We start from the raw sequence: 18,201 nt of genomic DNA on the forward strand, positions 1-18,201 counted from the left end.
GAGTTGAAGTCCCTGTCTTAAAGCATCCTGAGTGGGGCATTCTGGGAGTTGAAGTTCACATGTTTCAAATCAAGCTGAGTGGGGCATTCTGGGAGTTGATATCTACAAGTCTTAAAGTTCCCAAGCTTGAGAAAGACTGCTATCTCCCAGCCTTGGAAGGGGCTGTGGAGAAGGAACAACCTGTTATTTTCCCATCATTATGTAGCTCTTCGGGTAGCTTCTATATAACCGACAATCATGGTTTGCTCTGTCTTGACTTATCCAGCAAGCCAGCATCTTACCCCAGGGCAGCCTGGCCATTCTGGAACCCGCTGACCTCAGCTGCAACCCGCAGGCCAGTTCACAAAGAGGAGTTCCATCTCAGGCGGGCGGTTCAACTGCCGAGGCTGTCATGCAAGGGGCTCAGGCAGGGGCCCTCCGGAATTTGGACATGGACGAAGGCAGCTCAGGTCAGGGGGCTCCCCTGCCCATTGAAAGGGGAACAGTGGGATGGTCCAAAAGGTCAAAAATGGCAGCCTAGAGAGGCCTGGTTTTTATAAACCACAATTGCAGGCTTATTCAGGGACCCCTTTGGGAACAGTTGAAAACTGTTTCCCAGCCAAAAAATAAAAAAAAAGGCATGGCTTTGGGAGAATCTAGGTTTGAGTCCACCTCAGCCATGGAAGCTTATGGATGTCTTGCACCAGCCCACCTCACAGGGTTGTTGTTGGGAAGAATGGGAGGAAAAACATGCTGGCCTGAATCCAAGATGGATAAAATGCGGGAAGGATAATTTATTTGGAAGACAACTAAAAATTTGATGTTTTGTCCCCGGCTTAGTCCCAGCAGGGAGTCTGAAGGGGTCAAAAAAGTCAAGATGGCGGATGGTGGAAGTGGCTGTTAGGTGGGGAGGATCAAGGCTCAATTTCTTTTTTCTTTTTTTACGCATGGTGCATTGAACAAGGCCTAGGGCAACGTGGGTGGACTTCAACTCCCAGAATCCCCCAGCCAGCCTGGGAGTTGAAATCCACCCATCTAACATTGCTGAACTTGGAGAAATATTGTTTTTTTAATCAGTTTGAGATCTTGGTGGTGGACATTTAATTTAAGCAGCCCTAGATTCCGAGGATTAAAAATATAATAATCTGGTCCGAAGTACTCTGCACATGGTCAGAGGCACTCCCAAGGCCCACACTCCCCTGCTCCCTTTTAGGTCACCTCTATATTTTTTGTAAGTGCCATAGATCCCTGAACTACGCTACACTTCCGCCTCTGCTGCAATGGCCGTAGCCAATCAGAGCCGAGGGGGCGTGGCCTGGGCCGAGGCTTTTTCCAAGGGGAGAAGCGTGGCCGGTGGAAAGTGAGAGGTGCCAATTGGCGCTGAGGGGGGCGTGCCCCTGGAGGTGGCCTTATAAGGGGAGGGCCTCCAGAGAGAGTTAGGCCAATCAGCGCTGAGGTGTGTTGCTCAAGTCAGAAACTTTGTGCGAGGAATATGCCTAGTGCTATAGGCCAATCAGCGCCGAGAGGGCGGGGCCGGAGCACAGGCTTTCTAAGGGGAACATACCCTGGGTGGGTAGGGCAAGGCGCGGCCGCCAGGGAGAAAAGCCAATCAAGCGCCGAGAAGGCGGGGCCCGGGCGCAAGGCATTTTTAAAAGGAACATTCCTGAGGGGAGGGAAGAAGCCAATCACAGCCGAGAGGGCGTGGCCCGAGCTCAGGCTTTCTAAAGAGGAACATCCCTGGGTGGGCGTGTCAAGGCGGGCGGAGAGGGCGCGGCCGCCGGGCGGGAGCCAATCCCGGCTCGGGAGGGGGGCGTGGCGTCCCGGGCGGAGGCTTTATAAAGGGCGGCGCTGCGGGGCGCGTGGCCAGTGCGGGCGGGCGGGCGTGCGCGGGAGGGTGGGCTGCGCGCCGTGACTGAGCGGCTTCCCCGCAGCAGGGCTGGGCTCGGCCATGTTCAGCTGGGTGAGCCGCGACGCGCGTCGGCGCAAGGAGCCCGAGCTGTTCCGCACCGTCTCGGAAGGGCTGAAGCAGCTCTACGCCGGGAAGCTGCTGCCGCTGGAGGAGCACTACCGCTTCCACGACTTCCACTCGCCGGCGCTGGAGCCCGCCGACTGGGAGAGCAAGCCCATGGTGCTGCTGGTGGGCCAGTACAGCACGGGCAAGACCACCTTCATCCGCCACCTGCTGGAGCAGGACTTCCCCGGCATGCGCATCGGGCCCGAGCCCACCACCGACTCCTTCATCGCCGTCATGGGCGGGGAGAGCGAGGGCGTCGTCCCGGGCAACGCGCTGGTGGTCGACCCCCGACGCCCCTTCCGCAAGCTCAACGCCTTCGGCAACGCCTTCCTCAACAGGTGAGGCCTCAGCCTGAGGACTAGACTAGCAGCGGCGGCGGCGGCTGAGCCAGGGTGGTGGCAGCAGGGACACTGGTCTTGAGGACTAGCAGCACCGGTTAGGTTTGCAGATGCAAGGGGGGGCGGGGCAACAGGGAAGCAGGAGGGGCTTTTGAGGCTGGTCTTGAGGACTAGCAGCACCGGTTAGGTTTGCAGATGTAGGGCAGGGGCAGCAAGGAGGGAAGAGGGCTCATCCTGAGGACTAGAAGCTGCTCCTAGCTCTCCAGCTGCGGGCGGGGGGCGGGGGAAGGCTGATCCAGAGGACTAGAAACACTGCTGCTAGCTCTCCAGATCCAGGGTGGTGGGGGGTGGGTGGCAGCAGGGACTGGTCTTGTGGACTAGAAACAACCGTTTAGGTTTGCAGATGCAGGGGAGGGGAGGGGAGGGGGCAGCCAGGAGGGAAGAGAACTGATCCTGAGGACTAGAAGCGCTGCTGTTAGCTCTCCAGCTGCAAGGGGGGGGTGGGGCAACAGGGAAGCAGGAGCGGGTCTTTTGAGGGTGGTCTTGAGGACTAGAAACACCGTTTAGGTTTGCAGATGCAGGCCTGGTGCAGCCAGGAGGGAAGAGGACTGATCCAGAGGACTAGAAGCATTGCTGCTAACTCTCCAGCTGTGGGGGGGGGGGGAAGCCTGATCCTGAAGACTAGAATCACTGCTGCTAGCTCTCCAGAGCCAGAGTGGGCGGGGGAGGTGGCAGCAGGAAGGAAGGAGGGTCTGATCTTGAGGACTAGAAACACTGCTGCTAACTTTCGGGGGGGGGGGCAATAGGGAAGCAGGAGAATCTTTTGAGGTTGGTCTTGGGCACTGGCAACACCATTTAGGTTTGCAGATGTGGGGTTTGGGCAGCAAGGAGGGAAGACGACTGGTCTTGAGGACTAGAACCACTGTTTTACCTTTCCAGATGTAGAATGGGCGGGAAGGGGGCAGCAAGGAAGAAGGAGGGGAGTCTGATCTTGAGGACTAGAACCACTGCTGCTCAACTCTTGATGGCTTTAAGATGGGTGGACTCCAGCTCCCAGAAATCCCCAGCCAACCATGGAAAAGGTGCAGATCTTTTCCTTTGCAGCCAAAAGAGGCACTTCGGTGCCCTCCTAGTGCCAGGTAGTCCCCAGGAGCCCAGGGCAGATCAGTCTACAGAATCATAGAGTTGGAAAGGGTCCTTCGAGGTCCTGTAGTCCAACCCCCTTCTAGTCCAGCAAGAAAACCCATTCCTAGAAGGCGGTTTATATATATATATATATATGCATGCCGCCCTTCTCCGGAGACTCAGGGCGGCTTACAATGCGCTAAGCAATAGCCTTCATCCTTTTTGTATATTTAATACAAAGTCAGCTTATTGCCCCCACAACTGGGTCCTCAATTTACCTATCTTAGAAAGGATGGAAGGCTGAGTCAACCTTGAGCCTTGGTGAGATTCGAACCTGCAGTAATTGCAGGCAGCTGGTCTTAATAACAGGGTGCTTTAGACCACTGTACTACCAAGGCTCTTTATTTAAGGCAGTATATTTAATTCATATGCTGCCCATCTTAACTGATCAAGCAACTCTGGTTTAGCATAGAATTGGATAAGAGGAGAAGAGAGGCATCCACTTACGAGTCCAGGTTGACTTAAACCCAGTTAGTAGCATAGCAAAACAGCTGACTTCACACCATCCCTGCCCCAGCGGTGGGCAAATTCGGCTGGAGTTCATTTGCGGTTCTGTGAATGGAGTCCAGTCAGTGGGGAATTGTGAGTCATCGGGTGCAGCCACCACAAGCCTGAGTGACCCAGAATAACAGAGCTGGGAGAGGGACCTTAGAGGTCTCCTAGTCCAGCCCGCTACTGAGGCAGGAAGCCCCTATACTAGTATTTCAGACAAATGCCTGTGCAATCTCTTCTTAAAATCTTCACTTCTTGAAATCAAGCCCTTTGCTCCGGTCAATTGTTCTCATTGTCAGGAAATTTCCCCTGGATTGGCACCGAGGGAGGGTCAGAGGTCAACAGGCTCTCTTGCAAAAACATCTGAGTAATGGCAGCCCCCCCCCTTCTCTCTGGGTTGGTGTAACTACACTGGAATTATCTTCTCTCTGAATCACTGCAAATCCTGGGCGTGGCTCCTTGCTAGAGTTTTGCTTTTTTTCTGCCAGCCTGTGCCCATCTCGGTTGGCCATCCGCTTGCAACCATTGCAGCCATCTCCTGCCCGGCTTCCCCTCCTCTCAAGCTTCATGCTTGATTTCTCTCTCATTGGCCTCGTGACGTCCGGTCGTACCCCACCCAAAAGCCTTTTGAAACTGGGAAAGTCTGAAAAACTCTTAAAATATTTTAAAAATCACATAAATCTAAGTGGGCTTCCTTCCCCGTTGCAAAAACCCATTATTCCTTTATTTGGAATAGACTAGAGGGTGCAAAAAACCCCAAAAAACTCTGTGGATTTAATCTTCCTGTTTAAAAGTGGCATCCAGAGTTGGTCCATTGTTCTCTTTATTGCTGGTGGTGCTCGGAGGCGTCTGCCAATTGTGTCGGCCAACCAGCCTCATTAATTCACAAAAGAAAAGAAAAAAATTCCTGGAATGCTGGCTTTTGCAGCTGTAGAAACATGATTTTTTTTAAGGAAGGAGAGAGTGGTGAAAGCTCTGGATATTTACAAATATTAAAAATAGCTCGGCCTGTGCTGAGCGAAAAGCCCAATAAAATACATTTGCTGAATGTTCACGGTGCTTAAAATTCAGGGATATAAGCTGAGGCCCCGGAGATGCAGGCAAGCCTGCCTTCCATTTGAAAACGTTTGCAACTTTTCTGCTGTGTCAGATAATTGGTTTTGTGGTCTGGAAAAAAGGACTTTGCGGGCCTGGGATCAGCCCATCAATCCATAGAACTTTCTGCAGCCGAAATTCTCGAGTTGTGTTGTGTTCGCATAACACAAACCGAACCCCAGATTTTTTAAAATTTTTGCAAAGCCTTAAGACTGCTGGTTTGCAAACTTGCCAAAGTTTAAGAATGGGCGGACTTCAAATTCCCAGAATTCCCCAGCCGGCTGTGCTGGGAGCTAAAGTCCACCCGTCTTAAACTTTGGCAAGTTTTGAAAAACGCTGCTTTGAATTACGAGTTGACCAAACTCTAAACCGGTGTCTCCAAACTTGGGAACTTGAAGACTTGAGGACTTCAACTCCCAGAATTCCCCAGCCAGCATCGCGATGCTGGCTGGGGAATTCTGGGAGTTGAAGTCCTCAAGTCTTCAAGTCCCCAAGTTTGGAGACCCCTGCTCTAAACTCTCTTCCCCAAATACACCAGGGTTTTAAAAAAAAAAACTCTGCAAACCTTAGTGTCTTGTGTGAATGTGGGCATCTTGTCCTTTTACTTGGTGAAACTGAACTGGCTTTGCCAACACACAACTGCAACGTTGGGAACTCAAAAGCAGGCCCAGCTCGGGAGAAGGATCGTCGCTTGGGTAGCTCCCCCCCAAGATTTGCAAAAGCTTTTCGGGATCCTTCCTTACCACTGGCAGAGTTTGCAAAAAAATATATATGTAAGGCACCCTTCTCTCGTTGCTCCTGTGGGTTGGGCGGTCTTGTACAGACCAGTTGCTGGGCGTGTTAATTCAGATTTCAGTCCTGGGCAGGCAGATTTTTGTGCCAGTGTGCACCAGGTGTCCTTTCCCCACCCTGTCCAGTCATTGGGGAATGCCCGGCTTAAAGAGAAAGTGATGATCCCGAAATTCTCAGTGTGGCTCAACTGAATGGAAACTCCCCTCCCTCTTCCCCCCCAAGCAGGAGGCTCTGGGGTCAAGGATTTGGTTTTGGCCTGGTTAAACAGCAACACTACAATCTCACTTTTTATTGTTGTAGGGCGATGATAAGAGAAATTGGAAAGCAAGTTTCGGTAACGATAAAGGGGAATATTTGTAGTCAGGGTTGAATTGTGGCATCGGCTGTGCTCTCTGAGCTTGGTGGTTTTCTTGCAGACCCAACTAGAGAACATCATCAGTGGTAGAAGGGAGTGAGGTTTGTGGAGTAGTGGAGGAGGACAACGACAGGGATCCTTGGTGCTCTCTCTGATCTTGGTCATTTTCTTGCAGACGTTTCATTACCCAGTTAGGTAACATCATCAGGAACAGAAGAGAATGTAGCGCGCAGAGTGGAGGAGGAAGAGTAGTTAGGACACTGAAGGCTGTGGGGTCCTTGGTGCTCTCTGAGCCTTGGTTGTTTTATTGAAGATTTAGAATAGAAACGAACCACCCAGTATCTTTCTCACCCTATGAAAAATTAACCTGTGGAATTCATTGCCACCAGACGTGACCGCTAAGTCAACTGGCAGGGCTTTAAGAAAAGAGCTGGATAAATTTAAGGAGGCAGATTCTTTTTATGTTCCAGCATAGGGGACATACAGATAGTCCTCAATTTACATCACAACCGGGACTGAAATTTCCGTTGCGAAGCAAGGCCGTTGAGTAAATTGTGCCTGATTTTACAGCCCTGGTTGTTAATTAAGTGAATTGCATCTGGTTGCTAAGTGAATTATGCGGTCATGAGGCAAGTGTGACTTCCTCCATTGACTTTGGAAAGCCCACCAAAATCTTGAAAGCCCACCAGAGTTTCAGTTTAACAGAGTTGGAAGGGACCTTGGAGGTCATCTAGTCCAACCCCCTGCCCAAGCAGGAGACCCTACGCCACTTCTGACAGAAGGCAGTCCAGTCTCTTCTTGAAAGCTTCCAATATTGAAGCTCCCACAACTTCCGAAGGCAACTTCTGTGCCATCGGTTGATTCTTCTCACTGTAAGAAAATTCCTCCTTATTTCCAGGTTGAATCTCTCCTCGATCAGTTTCCATCCATTCTTCCTTGTCTGGCCTTCGGGTGCTTTGGAAAATAGCTGGACCCCCTTCCTCCTCTCTGGGGCAGCCCCTCAAATATTGGAAGATGCTCTCCTGTCTCCCCTGGTCCTTCTCTTCACTAGACCAGCCAAGCCCAGTTCCTGCAACCGTTCATCGTATGTTTTAGCCTCCAGCCCCCTCATCATCCTGGTTGCTCTTCTCTGCACTTTTTCTAGAGTCTTTTCATATCTTTTTTATAATGTGGGGACCAAAAATGGATGTAGGACTCTAGGTGTGGCCTTACTAAGGCTTTATATAGAGTGCTATTAGGACCTCCCTTGATCTTGATTCCATCCCTCTGTTAATGCAGTTTAGGATTGCATTGGCTTTTTTGGCTAATAAGATGATTCGGGGACTGGAGACTAAAACATATGAAGAAGGGTTGCAGGGATTGGGAAATGTCTATTCCAGGGGTCTCCAAACGTTTTGAAGTTGAGTCCAGAGGTCTTAAAGTTGCCAAGTTTGGAGACCCCTGGTCTAGTCTCAACATCCTTTTTATAGTGTGGTGACCAAAACTGGGTGCAGGACTCTAGGTGTGGCCTCACTAAGGCTTTATAGAGTGGGATTAGGACCTCCCTGGATCTTGGTTGTATCCCTCTGTTAATGCAACGACCCCAAACAGGATCAAAGTAGTAGGATGACATTTTCTCACGCTTTCTTGTTTCCCACCATGAAGTTCCTGCAACACAGAGTTGATCTCTCCGCTCTGCAACTTGGTTCTCTTGTGACATCTGCACGGATTTTGTCACCCATGGCAAATTGTAAAGGAAGGGAAGATATTTCTTCAGAAGCCAACTAAGCTGGTCTCACTTTCCAAAGTAAAGAGTGTTGAAAGATGATGGCCCTGGTCTGGAGTTCCTCATTCTCACAGCTCTTTTGGGCCGAGGAGCGATTACAAGCCCACATTAGGTGGACTACAACTCCCATCGCCTCTCCAGCCAGCACCAGCTTGGGGAAGGCAGATCTTCCCAGGGGAATGTCTTCCCTCCCCCCTCCGCTGCCTTTCCCAGCCTGAGTTTTCGGTCCGGTCCGCCTCGCAGGGTTTTTGCATGCAACTTCCCTTCTGCGGAAACCTGAAGCATTTTGTAATCCTGCGAAGGATGTGGTTTGTGGCTACACTGTGGGAAAAAAAAAAACGTACAGAGATACTCCTCGACTTACGACCACAATTGAGCCCAACCTTTCTGTTCCCCTAAGTGTAACGGTTGCTGAGTGAGTTCTGCCCCACTTTACGACTTTTTCTTGCCGCCGTTGTTACGCGAAGTTGCAGTTGTTTTAAGTTAGTGATGTGGTTGTTAAGTGAATCTGGCTTCCCCCCCCCCTTGACTTCGCTTTTTGCAAAAGGGATCACGTGACGTCCCGGGACACTGCATCATACCATCATAAGTATGAGCCAGTGGCTAAGCGTCTTGATTTTTTTGATCACGTGACTCGGGGGGGGGGAAGCTTTTTAAAAGTTTTTTCCCGGTGCCATTGTAACTTCAAAGAGTCACTAAATGAATGGTTTATAAGTAGAGGATTACCTGCAAAACCTCCCAGAGACTTTCGTCGCTAAGAAAAACCTCCCTGGATGGGATTGGGGAAGACGTCTCGTGTGTGAGGGGCCTGCTTGTTGGGGAAGGCAGGATGGACAAATGGTTGGATTTGCTGATTGTGGCTGTCTCTGCTCCTCCGGAGGCCGGTTTCTGTGCTCTTTGAACCCGCTGGCCTCCAATTCCTCCACGCTGCTGGCTTGCTAAGTGCTTTTGCAACAAAGCAGGAGTTCTCCTGCTATGCCAGGGAGCCTGGACTTGGGACCGGAAAGCGGAGAATCTGAAAAATGCACACACAGAGCCCTAATTCAATTCCAGGTTGGATCTCTCTCTGATACGCTTCCCTCCGTTCCTTCTTAGTATCCTATGACTATCACTAAGTGATATCTTATGGTTCTTGACGAAGGTATTTTTTCTTTTTATGTACACTTGAGAGCTTATGCACCAAAGAAAAAATTCCTTGTGCGTCCAATCACACTTGGCCAATGAAGAATTCCGTTCTTTATATTTTTTATTATTTTTTTAAAATACACATCCATATTGTGTATGAGCAGAGTTGGTTCTGGGTATCATATTAATCCAATTTGGAGTAACAATATTCTCTTCTATTTTCTCTTCTATTTTTTTCTATATTCTTCTATTCTCTATTCTCTTCTATTCTCATCTATTTCTATTCTATTCTATTCCATTCTATATATTCTATTCTATTCTGTTCCATTCCTATTCTATTTCTATTCTATTCTGAATTCCATTCCATTCTCTGAATTCTATTCCATTCCATTCCATATATTATTCTATTCTATTCTATTCCATTCCATTCCATATATTCTATTCTATTCTATTCCTATTCTATTCTGAATTCTATTCTATTCTACTCTCCATTCCATTCCATTCCATTCTTGCCCTGCCCTGGAGTGGATGGAAACTTATCAAAGAGAGAAGCAACCTGGAAATGAGAAATTTCCCGTCAGTGGGAACAATTAACCAGTGGAACCACTTGCCTCCAGAAGTTGTGGCTGCTCCATCACAGGAGGGTCTTCAAGAAGAGATCGGACAAAACAATCTGTCCGAAATGCTATAGGGTTTCCTGCTTGAGCGGCGAGTTGGGCTAGCTGACCTCTGAAGCCCCTTCCAGCCCTAGGATTCTGTGTTCTGTGTCTCAGCGCATTCTCTGGAACTCAAAGCTTGCCATATCTCTGGGGTGTTTTTGATAGTTTGAGAACTGGGAGGGGAGGATGATGAATGGGGGGGGCTGGGATTGCACACGTGCACACACACAACTTGGGATATTCTCCGTTGCTTTCGAATGCAGAAGCAGGCCTTTTAAAAGACTCACACTCACGTTTTCATGCCTTTCCAGGCAGGAAAAATTTCGGCTCAGCAAGCCAGAGTTTTCAGCACTTGTCTAAGGAGATTCTCAGTCATTCAGCTCATGGTTGTCCCAAAGGTGCTTTTTTCAAGAGGCAATTTTTCTTGTTTTTTCTTTGAAGACGTTTCGCTTCTCATCCAAGGAGCTTCTTCAGCTCTACCAGGATGGTGAGGAACGGAAGGATTGATGCTCCTTGCAGACAGCTGGAAATTTGCATCCTTTTAGAGGGTCGTTGAGGCCACTTGGAGGTTTCCCTGTGTCCTCAGGGTCACCCGAGTGGTGCAAATGGAGCCTTCTTGGAACTGCTAAGAGGATTGGGGAAACAAAACAACCACTTCCTAAACGCATGCCACAACATAGAAGAACAAACCCATCAGGACAAAATCCAGCAGTCCATCTGGATTTAAAGGACAAAGGCCACTCTTTTGAAGACAACGAAGTCCACATTTTGGACACAGAGGACCGCTGATTTGAAAGAGGGGTCCAAGAGGCCATCTGTGTCCCTAATTGATAAGCCCTCCCTCAACAGAGAGGGAGGGATACAACATCTATCTCCAGTCTACAACACAGTCCTTTCAGCAGTTCCAAGAAGGCTCCACACCCTTTTGCACCACTCAGGTGACCGAGGACATAGATAAAGCCTCCAAGTGGCCTCAACGACACACTCAAACAACAGCAAATATTCTTTGCTGTCTGCAAAGAATATAAATCCTTCCATTCCTCACCCTCCGGTCAGAGCTGAGGAAGCTTCTTAGATGAGAAGCGAAACATCTTCAAAGAAAAAAGAAGGAAGTCCAGTTGCCTCTTGAAAAAAGCACCTGAGGGGTTTTCAGCACTGGTCATCCAGAGAGATTTTGAGGGGTCAACATGGGAAGGCTCGGGGTCTGCCCATCCTTGAAGTCACCCAAGCCGTGGTCTCACCCCATGCAGGTTTAATGGATGAGTCAATCGTCTTTTAAGTGTCAGGAAAAGAAATGAGCAGTTCAAGCAGAATGGCAAAAATTCTGCCCCGTTTCTGCCCGTGCTCGGACCAGCCGCCTCCTAATCCTATCCCTTCCGTTCCCTTTGCAGATTTATGTGCGCGCAGCTGCCAAATCCCGTCCTGGACAGCATCAGTATCATTGACACGCCGGGCATCCTATCTGGGGAGAAACAGCGGATAAGCAGAGGTGAGGCTTAAGAGCAGGGCTGGGCTTCAAACATTTTAGCCAGGGGTTCTCTGCCCGGTTGCTGGATGGGTGTGGCCATGGTGGGTGTGGCCTAGTCAGCCTCCTGCACCACAGCCCGGGAGGGGGGGCGTTTTTGCCCTCCCCGGGCTCCGGAGGCTTTCCTCGAGCCTCCGAGAGGGCGAAAACAGCCTCCCCAGGCTCTGGAGGCCCTCTAGAGGCCGGAAACATTTTCGCCCTCCCCGAACCTCCACGTGCGCCCTGCACTTACCTGTATCCAAAACGGGTGGCGTGTGGACACCTGGGAGGGGAGGGGCAGGGCAGGAGGGCCCAGCCAGGAGTGGGATTTGGGGGTTCTCCGAACTGCACAGAATCTTAGCTAGAGGTTCTCCCGAACCCCCAGCGGCCCACCCCTACTTAAGAGGTGGTGTGGATGGTTAAAAGTCCAGGTTCCCCGTTTTGCAGGGCTTCTCCTACCCTCCCCAAGAAAGAAAAAAATAAATAAATATAGGTTTTAAATACAGGGAGTCCCGTATTTAGTGACAGCCCACTTAGTGCCCGTTCGTTTAATGACCGTTTGGAGTTACATCACTCAAAACAAAATGACTTATGACCATTTTTCACACTTACGGCCGTTGCCCCTTCCCCTCAGTCACATGATCGAAATTCGGACGCTTGGCAACTGCCTCCTATTTATGACGGTGGGCAGGGTCTCCCGTGGTCACATGATCCCCTTTCGGCGACCTCCCGACGAGCAAAGTCAACAGGGAAAGCTGAAGCAACTTAGGAACCGTGTTCCTAATTGAACGAGCGCAGTGATTCGCTTAACAGACGTGGCAAGAAAGGTCGTAAAAATGGGGCAAAACTCACTGAAGTCCTTACTTAGCAACATAAATGTTGGGCTCCGTTGCAGTCATAAATTGAGTTACTCAGGGTCATATGCAGTCGTGGGTTTCAATTTTTTTTTACTACTGGTTCTGTGGGCGTGGCTCGGTGGGCGTGGCAGGGGAAGGATATTGTAAAATCTCCCTTCCCTCCCCGCTCCAGGGGGAAGGTTACTGCAAAATCCCCATTCCCTCCCGATCAGCTGGGACTCGGGAGGCAGAGAATAGATGGGGGCGGGGCCAGTCAGAATTTTTATTACCGGTTCTCCGAACTACTCAAAATTTCCGCTACCGGTTCTCCAGAATTGGTCAGAACCTGCTGAAACCCACCTCTGGTCATATGTGAGAAAGACCTTGGGGGGGGATGGATGAACGCCTAGGGCAGTGATGGCGAACCTTTTGCGCGGCTTTCCCCCCCTGTGCGCTGCGTGCACAATCGCACCATTTACACATGCACACAATTTTCGCACGTGAGATGCACATGCACGAACACGCCATCTACGCATGTGCACACTGCACACAAGTATTCACATGCGCAGGAGAGCTCCGAAGACTAACTGGATCTCCTGAATTGTGCATATGCGCACCGGAGGCCCAAACAGCAGTTGGGAGGCGCGCACATGCGCAGCTGCAGGTGAGTTCTGCGACAGCTCGCGTGCCTGGAAAGATGGCTCTGCATGCCACCTTGGGCACGCGTGCCATAGGTTCGCCAAGCCTAGAGAATAGGCTCCTTTCCTGGGTTGGAAAGGAGAGAGCGAAAAAATTCTATTTTGTGATGTGATCTCCTAGCCGGCTTCCGATTCAAAGTCAATCCAGAAGCGAGATTTGCTTAAAGACCATGCAATTCGCTTAATGGCCGCATGAATCCTTTGCCTACACATGATTTGTTTAACGACCGCGGCATAAAAGGATGTAAAATTGGACACAACTTCTAGCGTCAAGAGCTGCCTTTCAGAGTGTTTCTTTAGGGAAGAAAGTTTCCCTCCACCCACAAAATCCATCGCTAAAGGTCCACTTGCGATTTTTAAAAAACCCAAAAAGCACCAGACAGCTGGCTACGTTTTCTTTTGGCTTTTGAAGTTTTAATAAAAGATGCTAAGAGAAGGTACGAACTCATAAAAAGGAAGAGAAAAGGTAGAAACCAATGAGTGGGAAAAAAAGGGGAAAAAATGGAACAGGGGGGGAAAAAATGCAAAGAAGCAGCTTTTTGATCTTCTTTACAGCCATCATAAACAGAGTTATAAACTGAATTCTTGCTCTACAGTTACGACATAACTTTCTTCTGTCTATAATCTATCCTGACTAAGTATCAAAACCAGAAGTCATCAGCTATTTTTTCCCCCGCTGTTTCCCCCCCAAAAAAGGGAATGAGGGGCTCCATTTCCTACCTCCCCCACTGTCTAGAGCCCATTCCCAGGAAGGAATTGCATTCTGGGAGCAGAATAACAGAGTTGGAAGGGGCCTTTGGAGGTCTTCTAGTCCACCCCCTGCTCAAGCAGGAGACCCTATACAAGTCCAGACAAATGGATGTCCAGTCTCTTCTTAAAAGCCTCCGTTGTTGGAGCAACTCCACAACTTCTGGAGGCAAGTTGTTCCACTGATTGATTGGTCTACAGCAGTGATGGCTAACCTTTTTGCCATCATGTGCCAAAAGTGGGGGGAGTATGGAGGGGCTGCCCGCCCGCGTGCCCACACCCATAATTCTATGCCCCCTGCACATGCGCACAGACCCCCCCCCGTGCTTCCCCCGCTTTTGGCACGAAATGGCACAGTGGGCCCATTTTTTGCTCTCCCCAGGCTCCAGAGCCTTTCTAGGAGCCTGGGGAGGGCAAAAATGGCCTTCCCCACCCCCATGGAGGCCCTCCGGAGGCCAGAAATTTGCCAAGTTTCCGGCCTCTCGGGGTGTGTGGAGAAGGCCATTTTAGCCCTCCCCAGGCTCCTAGAAAGGCTCTGGAGCCTGGGAGAAGCGAAAAACGGGCCTTCCCCACTCTCCCGAGGCCTTCTGGAGGCTGGAAACAGCCTGTTTCCCTACTTCTGGTGGCCCAGAAGGCCCAAAAATCAGATGGCGGGAGCTGAGCTTGCGTGCCCACTGATATGGCACCGAGGGCCACATGTGGCACGCGTGCCATAGGTTCGCCATCACGGGTCTAGAGTCTCCTGCTTGAGCACGGGGGTGGACTAGAAGACCTCTTAAGACCTCTCTTCCAACTGCTGTTATTCTTTGTTCCATGCCGGGGGTGGGGGAGAAATGTGGTTTCCAATGCGGGGTTGGTGGATGAAATACAGCACCGGCCAAGGACTCGGTTGGATAAAAATAGCTGCCCGTTCTCAAATGCTTTTCCTTCCTTGATGGATCTCAGCGGGCACCCTCCTCGCTCTGGGGGGGAAGCCTTCCCATCCCAAGTTCTCTATCTGTGCCCCGCCCCACCCCACCCGGCCACAGTTTGGGACTCTTGAGCGGTGCATTCCTCTCTGCGGGAACTCAAGATGGAAAGTTTCCTGGCTGAGTCGAAATCCCCGGCGTGCCCAGCCGCTGCAGGCAGGAAACGCTGCGATCCATGATAAGGCCCGGCTTGACCCCGGCGGGCGAGGGAACCGTGGGTGTGGCGCCCAGCGAAATTCAGCGCGGGAGATTTGGCTGGCTCTTTGGAGCCCACGATTAGAGAGCCGTCCCTCTGCTCCGCAGGGCTCAATACCTTAGTTCCCCCCCCCAATTCCTGGGTGGAGAAATGCATGCGCTTATTTCCCCGGTGGGCATTTGACCCCTTTGAGAGCTGCCTTCAGACATTCTCGGGACACCAGTGCCGCCAAATAAGGGAAGATGGGAGATGCAAATTCTGGTGTGTTTTTTCCAGGCGGAGGGTGGGTGAGGGTCCCTTTTCCCTCTTTTGCACAAGTTAGGACAAAACATTTCAATGAAGGGAGGTCCTAATACCACTCTATAAAGCCTTAGTAAGGCCACACCTAGAGTCCTGCATCCAGTTTTGGTCACCACACTATAAAAAAAGATGTGAAGACTCTAGAAAGAGTGCAGAGAAGAGCAACAAGGATGATGAGGGGACTGGAGGCTCAAACATGTGATGAACGGTTGCAGGAACTGAGTTATGTCTAGTCTAGGGAAGAGAAGGACCAGGGGAGACAGGAGAGCATCTTCCAATAGTTGAGGGGCTGCCCCAGAGAGGAGGAAGGGGGTCCAGCTATTCTCCAAAGCACCTTTGAAGGCCAGACAAGGAAGAATGGATGGAAACTGATCAAGGAGAGATTCAAAATAAGGAAATGAGGAGGAATTTTCTGACGGTTAAAGCAATCAACCAATGGGACAGAAGTTTATTTATTTATTTATTATTTAAATTTCTATACCGCCCTTCTCCTTTCAGACTTGGCGGTGAACAGCCAAAAATAAAACATTTGTACACAAAAGTTAAAATAGCTTTAAAATAATTAAATAAAGTTTGGCCCGTAATTTAAAACTTTCCAATTAAAATCAGTATTAATTTTAAAAACCAATATAAAATCAGGCCAGCCCGGCTAACTGAAAGAAATAGGTTTTAAGGGCCCGACGAAAAGTCCGGAGGTCTGGGATCACTCGTATCTCTGGGGGTAGATTGTTCCAGAGGGTGGGCGCCACCACAGAGAAGGCTCTCCCCCTGGGGGTTGCCAGCCAACATTATCTGGCTGACGGCACCCTGAGGAGGCCCTCTCTGTGAGAGCGAACTGGCCGGTGGGAGGCAATTGGTGGCAGAAGGCGGTCCCGTAAGTACCCCGGCCCTAAGCCATGGAGCGCTTTAAAGGTGATCACCAACACCTTGAAGCGCACCCGGAAGTCCACCGGAACCCAGTGCAGCTCACACAGGAGAGGAGTCACACGGAAGCGCCCCGTCGCTCCCATAATCCCCCCCGCATTCTGCACCAGTTGGAGCCTCCGGGTGCACCCCAAGGGGAGCCCCATGTAGAGAGCGTTACAATAGTCCAGACGAGAGGTGACGAGTGCTTGAGTGACCGTGGGTAAGGAGTCCTGATCTAGAAAGGGGTGCAACTGGTGTATCAGGCAGACCTGATAAAAAGCCCCCCTGGCCATGGCCATCATATGCTCTTCCAAAGACAGCCGTGCATCCAGGAGGACGCCCAAGTTGTGGGCCCGTTCCGTGGGGGCCAATGATTCGCCCCCAATAACCAGCGATGGCGCCAGCTGCCTATACCGGGACGCCAGCAGCCACAGCCACTCGGTCTTGGAAAGGTTGAATCGAAGCCTGTTTCTCCCCATCCAGACCCGCACGGCCTCCAGGCACTGGGACATCACTTCCAAGGCATCGTTGGGGTGGCCTGGTGTGGAGATGTACAGCTGAGTGTCATCAGCGTACTGGTGGTACTTCACCCCAAAACCACGGATGATCTCACCCAGCGGCTTCACATAAATGTTGAACAGGAGGGGCGAGAGGACCGACCCTTGTGGCACCCCACAAACAAGGCGCCTCGGGGTCGACCGCTGCTCCCCTGTCAACACAGATTGCGACCGGTCGGAGAGGGAGGAGGAGAACCACCGCAAAACGGTGCCCCCCCCCCACTCCCAGTCCCTCCAGCCGGTGCAACATGATACCATGGTCGATGGTATCAAAAGCCGCTGAGAGATCTAACAGGACCAGGATAGAGGAATAACCCCTACCCCGGGCCCTCCAGAGATCATCCACCAACGTGACCAATGCCGTTTCCGTGCTGTACCCAGGTCTGAAACCGGACTGGAGCGGATCCAGATAGACAGCTTCATCCAGGTACTGTGGAAGCTGTCACGCCACCACACTCTCAACAACCTTTGCAATAAAGCGAAGGTTGGAGACTGGACGATAGTTAGCCAAAACAGCCGGATCCAGTGAGGGCTTCTTGAGGAGAGGCCTCACCACCGCCTCTTTCAAGGCAGCCGGCAAGACACCCTCACTCAAAGAAGCGTTGATAATCCCCTGGAGCCAGCCTCGTGTAACCTCCCGGGAAGCCAGCACCAACCAGGAGGGACACGGGTCCAATAAACATGTGGTTGCATTCAGCCGCCCCAAGATCCTGTCCACGTCCTCGGGAGCCACAGGATCGAACTCCTCCCAGATAACATTCTCAAGGCCTGCCTCAGTCATCTCGTCTGAACTAACCCAGTCAGCGGCCAAGTCTTCCCGAATCTGAGTTATTTTATCATGCAGATACTGTACAAAGTCCTCAGCTCGGCCCTGCAAGGGGTCCTCCCGCGCTCCCAGATGGAGGAGGGAGCGGGTCACCCTAAACAGGGCGATTATCTGATGACGCGATAAGAGCGGCAAAATAACTAGATTTCGCCGCTTTTATCGCCACTAGGTAGGTCTTAATATGAGACCTTACCAGTGTCAAGTCGGATTCGGATCGGCTGGCCCTCCAACCGCTCTCTAGGCGTCTTTTTTCCAGCGCTTCATCACCCTCAGCTCCTCGGAGAACCAAGGAGCTAAGTGAGTTCGGTGCCGGGTCAGAGGCCGCAAAGCCCCGGCGGCTGCACTGTCCCAGGCGGCCACCAGGTCATCAGCCGAGTCATGAGCCAGAGTCTCAGGAAATGGCCCAAGCTCCCTCTGGAACCTATCAGGATCCATCAGGCGCCTGGGGCGGAACCACCTGGTCGGCTCCGCCTCCCTGTGACGGGGTGCGGCGGTCAGAAAGTCAAGTCGAAGGAGCGAGTGGTCAGACCATGACAAGGGTTCAATGCCTATATCCCCTGTATCCAGGCCACTCGACCACTGACCAGAGATAAAGACTAAGTCCAGAGTGTGTCCTACTATGTGAGTAGGGCCATGAATTACTTGGGTCAGGTCCATGGCCGTCATGGAAGCCATGAACTCCCGAGCCACCTCAGACGTTTCACCGATAGATGGCAGGTTAAAATCCCCCATGATCAGAAGTCGGGGGGTATTAGCCGCTACCTCAGCTATGACGTTGAGGAGCTCGGGCAGGGTCGTTGCCACGTGGCAGGGAGCCAGGTACGTAATCAACAAACCCATCTGCACCCCACGACCCCACTTCAC

At 51.1% G+C, this 18,201-nt stretch overlaps 1 protein-coding gene across 1 annotated transcript in view; it reads left to right on the plus strand.

The window, feature by feature from the left end:
- The first annotated feature begins 1,839 nt into the window (after positions 1-1,839).
- Positions 1,840-18,201, plus strand: part of EHD1 (EH domain containing 1) — a 31,568-nt gene continuing 15,206 nt past the window's right edge. Inside the window, exons 1-2 of the mRNA XM_060691864.2 lie at positions 1,840-2,331; positions 11,191-11,288. Of these exons, the coding sequence (XP_060547847.2) occupies positions 1,928-2,331; positions 11,191-11,288 (502 nt within the window). The 5' untranslated portion in view covers positions 1,840-1,927. The remainder of the gene's footprint in view (positions 2,332-11,190; positions 11,289-18,201) is intronic.

Source organism: Pantherophis guttatus, chromosome 18 (assembly GCF_059756535.1).
Source record: "Pantherophis guttatus breed Tessera chromosome 18, ASM5975653v1, whole genome shotgun sequence".
NCBI lineage: Eukaryota > Metazoa > Chordata > Lepidosauria > Squamata > Colubridae > Pantherophis > Pantherophis guttatus.